Source organism: Mastomys coucha, unplaced genomic scaffold (genome assembly GCF_008632895.1).
Source record: "Mastomys coucha isolate ucsf_1 unplaced genomic scaffold, UCSF_Mcou_1 pScaffold5, whole genome shotgun sequence".
In the NCBI taxonomy this organism is placed as follows: domain Eukaryota; kingdom Metazoa; phylum Chordata; class Mammalia; order Rodentia; family Muridae; genus Mastomys; species Mastomys coucha.
In genome coordinates this window covers 8,857,619-8,868,147 of record NW_022196911.1, presented here as the reverse complement: position 1 = coordinate 8,868,147, position 10,529 = coordinate 8,857,619, and the positions used below count along the sequence as shown (strand labels likewise).

At 45.7% G+C, this 10,529-nt stretch overlaps 1 protein-coding gene across 1 annotated transcript; it reads left to right on the top strand.

Moving 5' to 3' along the window:
* Window positions 1-787: 787 nt before the first annotated feature.
* LOC116077252 (transforming acidic coiled-coil-containing protein 3-like) lies at window positions 788-3,382 on the top strand. Its single transcript, XM_031351648.1, is given in 4 exon segments — window positions 788-884; window positions 2,111-2,367; window positions 2,370-2,817; window positions 2,820-3,382. Coding segments are annotated over 4 exon segments (1,365 nt in total).
* The last annotated feature ends 7,147 nt before the right edge of the window (window positions 3,383-10,529 follow it).

The window sequence follows — 10,529 nt, the reverse complement described above, 5'->3', positions numbered from 1 at the left end:
GACAGCAGACGTTGAAGAGCTGCCATCTGAAAGGGGGAAGTGGTAAATGCCCTGGCTGGAAGGACTGCAGCTGGTGCTGCTGGGGTTCACCATCTCTGAGTGGATGTAGTGGCTGCAGTGCAATCCACTCAGCTACACCAGATGAGGTATGCTTCGGTAAGAAAGACAGTGACAACACACCAGTGATCTGGACCAAAGGGTACTTCTGATCAGGCCTTCCCATGTGTCAGCGCATAGCAGATGCTGTATGGATTATCCTCCAAGCCAAACTGCCACCATCTTCAGGAGTTTAACTGCTCCTGCCTGTGAAATGTCATCCCAGTTGGGCTGGCTGACAGTTGATGTCCTTCACAGGAAGGGGATGGGAAGGGTCACAGGATCCTTACTGGAATATCCAGCTGCCCTTCCTAACCAGTTTTATGCAATTCTACACTAATTGTATGTGGCCTCAGGGTCTTTGGGAGGAGGGAGGGCCTAAAGTATGCCGTCGGGAAGGCCAGGGGCAGGGGGATTCATCTGGACTGCTGTGTGGAAGCCATCATCCTTGGTGTGTACAGACTTTCCAGTACGGGTGCCAGAGTCCCCCATGTTCCTGTCAGTGACCCCCACCCCCAAGCATGCACCATGAGAAAGCCCATTAAACTCACTGGTTCCCTAGAACAACTTTGAGAAAACAAAGTTTGGTTTGCCATTGAGATCTTTGAAATGTCGGGGAAGGGTTAGAAGAGGATAGATATTGTCTAGTCTCTTTCCCCCGGGGATGAAATTCTCTCAACAGCATACTAGAATGTCTACTGATAAGAGAAACCCGTTGCATGACCAGATTTCACTGGTTTTTATCTTTGCTGGCTATTTCATAGGTCTTCAGTTAAAATGTATCTTGGGTAGGAGGGAGGATCTAATATTCTGCAGTAGAAGGGCAGATAACTAAGGGATCGGATAGGACTCTTGCTAAATGAGTAGATTCTGACTGCTCTTGCCATAGGAAAGGAAAATGGACAACTATGTGAGATGATGTATTTGCTTAGCTAGCCATCCGTAGTAGTCATTGTGTTACATGATTAAATACAAGCTGGGCAGTGGTGGCGCACGCCTTTAATCTTAGCACTTGGGAGGCAGAGGCAGGCAGATTTCTAAGTTCCAGGCCAGCCTGGTCTACAGAGTGAGTTCCAGGACAGCCAGGGCTATACAGAGAAACCCTGTCTTGACAACCCCCCTCCACAAATGATTAAATACATATATTTACTTTTAAAAATTATTTTTAAAATCATTATTAATGAGATACAATAATATACAGTATAAAATATGATTCTCCTCACTCATATGGAAGAAAAAATAATTTTATGAGCATACCCATATATGTTATATGAGTCAGAATATCCAGATTTTAAAAATTAGAAGATGGGGCTGGACAGATGGCTCAGCGGTTAAGAGTATATGCTGCTCTTACAGAGGACCCACATTTGGTTCCCAATATCCATGTACAGGAGCCCACAACTACTTGTACCTCCAGCTCCAGGGGATCCAACACCCTCTTCTGGCCTCCACACCTATGTTAGCATGCATATCCACACATATATAATTTAAAAAAATAAAATCTTTAAAATTAAGAATGTTTGTAGTTATTAAGCATGCCAGCGAAAATATTGATTTTTACCAATCTTTTATTAATTAATCACTGAAGCTTAACAAATAGTGGAGAGAACACTCTGGAGGAAGGAAATAAAATCTATGACTCAGAACATTAAGGTTTTGAGTCTATCTCCAAAGGTTTGCTGGAGTGAAGCCTTAAGCACCCATTCACATAAATGCTTTTCCTCTGGGTGAATTCTCCGGTCTCTCTTCTGTATAACCTGTTTCAGGCAGAGCTGACCAATGTCCAGGTTTACAGCTAGCTTTCTGTTTGGGTTTTGTTCTTTTGCTTAATAATAAAACACTTGAGTCAAAAGCGGTTTAAGGGAGGAGGAGTTTTATTTGGCCTACACCTCCGTGTCATTATACTTCCCGGTCATTACACTTCTGGGTCATAGTTCATCATTGAAGGAAGTTGGGACGAGGATTCAAACAGGAACTGGAAGACAGCCTTCCTCACTATTTTGCCTCTAACCAGGAAACTCATTGCCAAGAAAATACAGCAGGAGTTTTGGAGGATGTTGCTTGGTGGTTTGCTCGTGGGACCATTTGCTCAAAGAATGGTGCTACCCACAGTGGGCTAGGCCCTCTACATATATATTAAATGATGAAAATGTGCCCAATGAAAAGAGTTCAGAGTGTCGTGACTTCCTGTTTTCACCACCAGAACCTACTGGAAGGTCCTCTGTTCTTCCTCTGTTACAGAAAGAAAATATACAGCCCAAGAGCCCTTTATACAGGCTAAAGCCTCAAAGGTGACTTTTCAGACACCTCTTCGGGATCCAAAGACACACAGGATCTTAAGCCCTAATATGACCAGCAGGCTAGAGGCTCCTTTTGCTCTGGATGACGATATTAGATTACAAAATGACCACTGTGTCTTCTTACAGAAAGAGAAACAGCTGCCTTTAGCCCCAGTGGATGATGTACCCGTGGTTCAGATGGCAGCCGAGATCCTAAGAGCAGAAGGCGAGTCACAGGAGAGAATCTTGAATTCCTCAAACCCTTCAGCTTTCACAAATTTTCTGGACAGTGAGCTGTTGGCCCCTCCTACTGAGCCAGTGCTGGAGCCTTCCCATCAGGGACCAGAGTCTGTCTTGGACCCAAAGGAAGAGAGCTTCAGAGACTCAGCAGAAGTTCTAGATATGGGTGCTGAAGTGGATTATCTGGAGCAGTTTGGAACTTCCTGTTTAAGGAGTCAGCCTGGAGGCCTTTGTACTTGAAATTTGACCCCCTTCTGAAAGAGAGCCCTTTGTGGCCAATACTGGTGGCCACAGTGACACATAGTACAGAGGATACAGAGGAGTCTGGCTCTGGAAATCTGATAGAAGCCAAGCTTGTGGACTTAGATTTCTTGGGAGGTCTGGATGTTTCTGTATCAGCCCCACCCCCGTGTGTCCTTGAGCCTAGAGGTCTCCTCCCTGCCGAGCCTTTTGTAAATGTGCCGAAACACAGCCAGAAAGACCTGGATGCAGTGGTGAATGTGATGAAGCAGGAGAACTTGGGGGTGAGAAGCAAGTATGAGGACCTCAACTCGAAGTATTTGGAGATGGGGAAGATTGTTGATGGGTTTGAGAAGATCGTAAACAAGTCAGTGGAGGAGGCTGAGAAACAGAAGGAACTGGCTGAAGACAAAATCCAAAAGGTTTTAAAAGAGAGAGACCAACTTAATGCAGACCTGAACTCCATGGAAAAGTCCTTCTCTGACCTTTTCAAGTGGTTTGAAAAACAGAAGGAAGTGACGAATTAAACTCCTCCTATTGAGCCAGTCCTGGAGCCTTCCCATCAGGGATCAGAGCCTGTCTTGGATGGTGAGCTGGTTTAAATAAGTAATTTAGAAATGAATAGAGGTTAAATAAACCATACCTAAGAGAGAAATGGGCAAGCGGACAGACAGAAGAGGGCTGGTGACAGTTGGCTGTGATCAGATCTTCTCCATCTTAGGTGGTCACAGATCCTGGTCAGCTCATCATTTTCTTTAGTCATCTGCTCCCCAGTCTTCTCCAGTGAGTGGATCTGCATCTGTGCCTTCCTCAGGCTTGCCTGCAAAGCCAGGCCCTTGCTGTGCATTTGGGTGATCTCCTCATTTGCCAGCTTGAGCTTTTGTTCTGCATGGGCCTTCAGCGCCTGGTACCTCTGGCCTTCTTTTCCAATCTTCTCTATGTATTCCTCATAGCTCTCTTCTGTCTGTCTGCTTGCCCATTTCTCTCTTAGGTATGGTTTATTTAACCTCTATTCATTTCTAAATTACTTGTTTAAACCAGCTCACCATCCAAGACAGGCTCTGATTCCTGATGGGAAGGCTCCAGGACTAAAAAGATCAAGGCAATCCTCCTGCTGATATACCCCTTCTCAGGTGATGTTCTGTCAAGGTGACAGTTAAAGCTAGATAGAACAGTATCTATTGCCTTTGACATCAGACTTCATAACGCAAATTGACTTGGGATGCTTTCTAAGAACATATCCACAGCCTGAAGCAGAAGCTGCAAGAGGAAATTGAGCCAACATGGCCCATGATACCGGCTTCTTGATTTTTTTTCTTCTCTTCTTAAGCCAGCCTTTATCTCAAGCACTAGACGTAATCTGGAAGGACCCAAACATGACACTAAGTTCTTCTCCAAACCTCCTCCTCTTCCTAGACTTGTCATTATTTCAAGGATTTGGAGTTCCAAGCTTTCTCATCAACAGACTGCCTTTCCTTTCCGGAGGACTGTAGGCAGTCGGCTTGCTGGGGTCCAGCTCCAGGCTTCTGTTGGGATGAGCTCACTCAGCACCTGGGGAAGAGAACACTGAAGCCTGCAGTCCAGTCCTGCTCCTACTTGCCCTGAAGCATGGGGACACTGGCCGCCCTTCGGAGAACTGTGGGAGGGAGGGAAAGGAAGGAGGAAGGGCCACCTGCCCGGAAAGCCCAGATACTGCAGGAATGCAGACAGCTGCAGCTGTGGCCAGCAGCTCCCCTCTCACCAGCAGAAGCACAAATACCAGGAGAACTGGTCATGTGCTTGTACCAGCTCTCATCGGCAGCCTTTGGACTGGTCTCTCAGCCGGTGTGAACCCAGTTTTTACAGTTTTAGAAGGACATGGACCTATCTGCTGCTTGAAGTCGTTGAGGCATGGTTAATACAACCAATTTTTTCAATAGTAAATTCTTATTTTTTCAAATTTATTAATCATTTTATTTGTTTATATTTCAAATGTTATTCCCCTTTCCGGTCTCCCTTCCACAAACCTCCTAACTCATCCCATCTCCCCTTTGCCTCTAAGAGGTTGCACTCCCACCCACCCACTCTTGCCTCACCTTTCTAGTATCCCCCTTCTCTGGGGCATCAAGCCTCCCCAGGACCAAGTGCCTCCCTTCCCACTGATGCCAGATGAGCATAGGTAGTCCTCTGCTACATGGGACTGGCCCATGTATACTCTTTGGTTGGTGGTTTAGTCTCTGGGAACTCTGAAGGGTCCAGATAATTGATACTGTTGTTCTTCTTATGGGGTTGCAATCCCCTTCAGCTCATTCATTCTTTCCCCTAACTCTTGGGGGTTCCCATGCTCAGTCCAATGAGAGTATCTGCATCTGTCTTAGGTGCTGGCAGAGCCTCTCAGAGGACAGTCATACCTGGCTCCTGTCAGCAAGCACACCCTGGCGTCAGCAATAGTGTTGTGGTTTGGTGTCTGCGGATGGGATAGATCACAAGGTGGGGCAGTCTCTGGATGGCCTTTTCTTCAGCCTCTGCTCCATTTTGTCCCTGTATTTTTTTTAGACATGGACAATTCTGGGTTAAAAAATTTTAGATGGGTGGGTGGCCCCATCCCTCCATTGGGAGCCATGCCTATCTAGTGGAGGTGGTCTCTTCAGGTTCTATCTCCCTGCTGTTGGGTATTTCGGCTAATGTCATCCCCACTGGGATCCTCTTGTATCCCTGGCATCTGGGACTTTCTAGTGGTTCCCCAAGTTCCCAACCCCCTACTGCTACTTATTTCTATTCATTCTCCTGGCCATCTGGACTTCTCTCTTGTCTCTCTCTATACCTGATTCTGCCCCTCCCTTTTTCTTCTCCCTCCCCTTTTCCACCCAAGTCCCTCCCTCCCTCTGCCTCCAGTGATTGTTTTGTTTCCCCTTCTAAGTGAGATTGAAGCATCCACACTTGGGCCTTCTTTCTTGTTAAGCTTCATATGGTCTGTGAGTTGTATCTTGGGTATTCTGAGCTTTGGGGCTAATATCCACTTATCAGTGAGTATATACCATGTATGTCCTTTTGGGTTTGGGTTACCTCAGAATGATATTTTCTAGTTCTATCCATTTTGATGACTTCATGAACTTTGTTGGCAAATGCAACCAACTGATTTGTAACCTGGAGTTCCCAGTAGCCTAGGCTGCAGAAAAAAAATGTGTGATTACCGCCCTCTGTCGGCCACTGTGGTTATATGCTTTTCTTTTAAAAATCTCTCAGCCGTGTTTCAGAAAGTGTAACATTTCCAAACCATGGGTGGCTGAAGATAAAGTTTGTAAATGACCTGAAAGAAAGTTGTTCTTTGATGCAGCAATAGGTTTTCCCAGCTCAGCCAGCACCTCTCTGGGTTGGATTTAATTCAGAGCATATCAGAAGAATTGCCTTTAGGCACTGGGATCCCTCAGAGGACGTGATGGTTTCAGGTTGACGTTCTGCAAAGTCAAGCCCTTGGGCGAGGCAACCTTTCCATGTTGTGTGGCCTAAACTTTTTCCCTCGTGATTTTCCCCACTTTGCAAAAGGAACAAGTCTCCTTAGAGAGAGGCCCACTAAGAGCTATTTGGTGAGGTGACCAGTTGCCTGTCTGTTGACTTTGCCTATGAAATGAACATTCCTGAAGGCATACATGATAGATAACAAAAGAACCCAGAAAGGAGTTCTTCATTCATTTTAACAGGCGCACCTACATGTCCTGTATACATCTGGGGACACAGGATGGAAATAGTCAATAGTATGGCTCCTCCTAGAATTTAGTTCCTGTTGGAAGATATTTCTGTTAACACTAGAAACAACAACTACAACCTCAAACCAAATCAAACCAAACAAAAAAAAAAAACCTCTGCAAGCTGAGAGCAAAACATCCAAAGGCACACGCCCAGACAAGTTGGGTCATCTGCAGTCTAGAGTGGGTCATGCGCTCCCTGGTGGTCCATAGTGAGCATAACAGGCCGTGGACACTGGCTTGACTTCTCTTTCAGTACTTGATTTCTCTTTCAGTGCTTGGGTTTGCCCCTCTGGGCTTCCAAGGGTTCTGGGAACAGTGTACATACTTAACAAGTGCTTGGCTGAGTCCCACCACAGGTGGTTATGGTAGCGATGTGGCGGGAGTGAAGGGCATGCATGAGGTTGATGCTAACAATCCCCTCTCTAACTGGTTCCGCTGGCTGTGCTACCTGGGACAAGTTACTGACTCTATTAGAGACTCATCTCTCTCAGTTGGTACTTGTGAATCATAAGGTTAGTACTTCCCTCATAGTTTCAGGATGACGATTAAACCAAATCACGTACAGCACAGGGGCCAACGTTATCACTGCCCCTGCCCAAGAGGTCTGTGTGATGGTTAAAGGGAATCCCTTGAAACCTGGGTTTTGGGGTCAGATGGTGGCTTAGCTGGTTTCCACAGGCATGGCCGTGGATGAGTTTCCATGCCTTGATCACCAAATTAGCAGGAAATAACAGTAAGGAGAAAAACCCTGGTGAAAAACATTACATGACATAGCATAGCTGGTGTGTGCACCATGGAGAACAGGTTTGCAGGATGCTGCCTTCAGTACGGCTTCTGCTGGCAGACAGCCAACAAGTCCGCCACACCTAGTAGTTATCACACACACACACACACAATTTATTTTTGAGAGAAGGTATCACTGTATAGCTCTAGCTAGCCTGGAGCTCATTATATAGACCATGCTGGCTTTAAACTCACAGAGATGTGCCTTCCTCTGTCCCCCGAGTGTGGGAATTAAATGCGTGCACCACTATGCCAGGTGATTACAGGTATTTTCAAGATAATGGAATGCTTAAGTTAGCCACTAATAAAATCCACATCTAAGTCATTTTATCCAATTATGACTTGTGGCCTTCAAGAGCTTTCATACCCTTGACTCCTCTGTTGGGAGTAAGCATCCTAGTCTACGGCTTGACTTTCAAAGAGCTTGAAGCCAGTAAGGCCAAGAATTCCCAAGATTTGATCTGAAGCTGGTGGGAAGGGGGAAGGTGGAATTTTAAGGGGGCCATTAAGAAAATTAACTTCTTCTTTCCCAATTTCATGCATGTGTATAGTACATCCTGGTCATATTTGTCCCCCTCTTACCCTCTACCTACGCCCATGAGTTTCCCTGCCACCAAGTCCTTCTCCTACTTTCACAACTTTCTGCTTTGCCTTTACCTAGTGTCCCACTGTGTTCAAGCAGGTCTGCCCTTGTGGTCAGGTCAGTCCCTGTTGAAGCCCCAGGGATAGCTGGGGTCAACATCTGTCAGATGAGCAAGGAAGCTATGTAGCCACCATCTGGCCCCAAACCATACGAGGCCTCAAATAACAGAACTGCCTGGTGGAACCTCAGCTGCTCTGACTGAGAGAGATAATAAAGGAGCCATTCTTATTCTAAGCTAGTGGCTCTCAGCCTTTTTAAGATTGCCAACCTTTAATACAGTTCCTCATGTTATAGTGACCCCCCAACCATAAAATTATTTTGTTGCAAGATCATAAGTACAACTTTGCTACTGTTATTAATTGCAATGCAAATACCTGATATGCAGGACACCTGACATGTGAAACCCCCCCAAAAGGGGTCAGAATCCAAAGGTTGAAAACTGCTGTTAAAACAGTGTTTTGGGTGATCCATTTCATGCCAAAAGGTGCCTTCAACAGGACTCTTCCTGGCTTCCAGAGTGTTTATTGGATTATATACTTTTGTAAGTATATAAAAAAATTTGAAAACTTTTAGCTCCAATTCATTATGATGTTCTTGTTTGTTTGTTTGTTTTTAATCCCTACCTTTGTATTAGGTGATCTTTGGAGAGGTGTAGAAAGTTTTAGGGTCCAGCCAAAAGGAAACTGAGTTGATGTTCATTTAGCTGAACTCAGGGAGCTTGTATTTATGTGTCCCATGGAGTCACTCTCACGAAAGTGACAAGAGTAGCTGCCACAGCACCCAAAAGGCTAAAAGTCTTTGAATATTCCTCTCTGGTAGTGAGACTAGCCTTGGATTTTGAAGGCCCTCGATGTAATTGTTGTGTTTTTGTTCAAGTCTGACCTCCTTGATATGGTACAGGCAGCCTGGTAGTAGCACCACCCCTTATACCAACCTAAATCCCTCCATGGCCTACAACAGGGCACCCACATTCCATACTTGGCACATGCATCTCCTCCTTTCTCAGTCACCTGATGTATTCTTATCCTCCATGTAGATCTCTTAGAGAAACAGCCCCCAAACCCCCAAGCTGGAATAGTGTCTGGCACCCCCCTGATATCCCCCACACTCCGCACCCTGCTGAATATTGTGCCCATCGAAGAAACACACACTGAGGGGAGAAGTTCTTGTAGTGATGTTTTTTTGTCATGGACTCCCAGTACCCCCTACCCTCCACCTTCACACTCAGACACTGGTGTGGACTGGGGAGTGTAGGGCCTGGCAGGGCTGGACTGAGAGGAAGAATCATCATAACCTAGGATCCAGTGGCAATGTGGAAGTGGATTTCACTGTGTCCTAGCTAGGTATGGAGATGGATGGGTGCCTTAATGACCCATGGGGTAGAAACAGCCTAGGATCTTCCCAGGCACCCAGTTCTGGATTTGGGAGTAGATGATGCTACTCAGGTCACAAAGACCAGTCCTTAATGGTCCTCTGTCCTCTAGCCAGGGGAACGGAGAGATAGCAAGATGCTTCTCTTCTCCCTATCCCAAGCCCACAGCAGTCAGCTGAGTGAGAAATTCTATAACTTATAGGCCCCTCCCCAACAGCTTTGTAATCACCGAATTTTCTTTAATTTGGTACAAGCATCTACCACCCGTAGGTGCTCTGAAAATATTCACACACATATATCCAAATGCATACACATTTTTGCTTTGAATTAATTGTGAGCACATTAGATTTTTATAAATATAGCAGTAAGAGGCCCCAGGTACCCATCATCCCACATCCCATAGAAGAATATTTCCTGCTATATTCATTATCACAGGCAGGGAGCCGCAACATCACAAGCTAGGCCCCAGGCTGACATGTGCTCAGTTTTCTTTCATGCTTCTTCTTGTCTGTGTCCCCCACATACTGTAACATAAGATTTCTTTTTGTCTTAATGAGTTTGAGGAGCAATGAAAGAGAGATGGGTTGTCTCTGCTATTTCCATGGTGAATCTGGTCCTGGGAGCTGGAAGTGCCTGCTTCCTGGCTCAACCCCCAGCTCCTAAGGCTTCTATGGCTGGCTTTCTTTTCCCGTGTCAGGGTCATTCTTAACCACACAGCAAGTCTATTGGGGGGAGTAGGCAGGGAAGACTAGGTTTGTTTTTTTTTAAGAGATGAGTGGACCTCAAGAATAACCTAGTTAAGGAAATGCTATCTCACTGGATGGCAAAGGAGTCCTATGGGCTGATTTAGAAAGTGTCCCCTCGTAGATTATATTTTAACCACTGTGCTAACTGGGCAGCCTGTAATCTCTTTCCTGGAGGTGAGTGCTGATAAGATTCTTCCTCATTACACCGTTTTGGGGGCTGGGGAACAAAGGCTGACACACAGCTGCTAATTAGAACAGGTTCCTATGGCATTTGCCATGATAAAACAACCTGGTACAAGCAGGAAGTTATCACCGAGGGCGGAACAAACTGGCCAAGAACCTCAAGGCTGAAATCTCTCTCTCTCTCTCTCTCTCTCTCTCTCTCTCTCTGTGTGTGTGTGT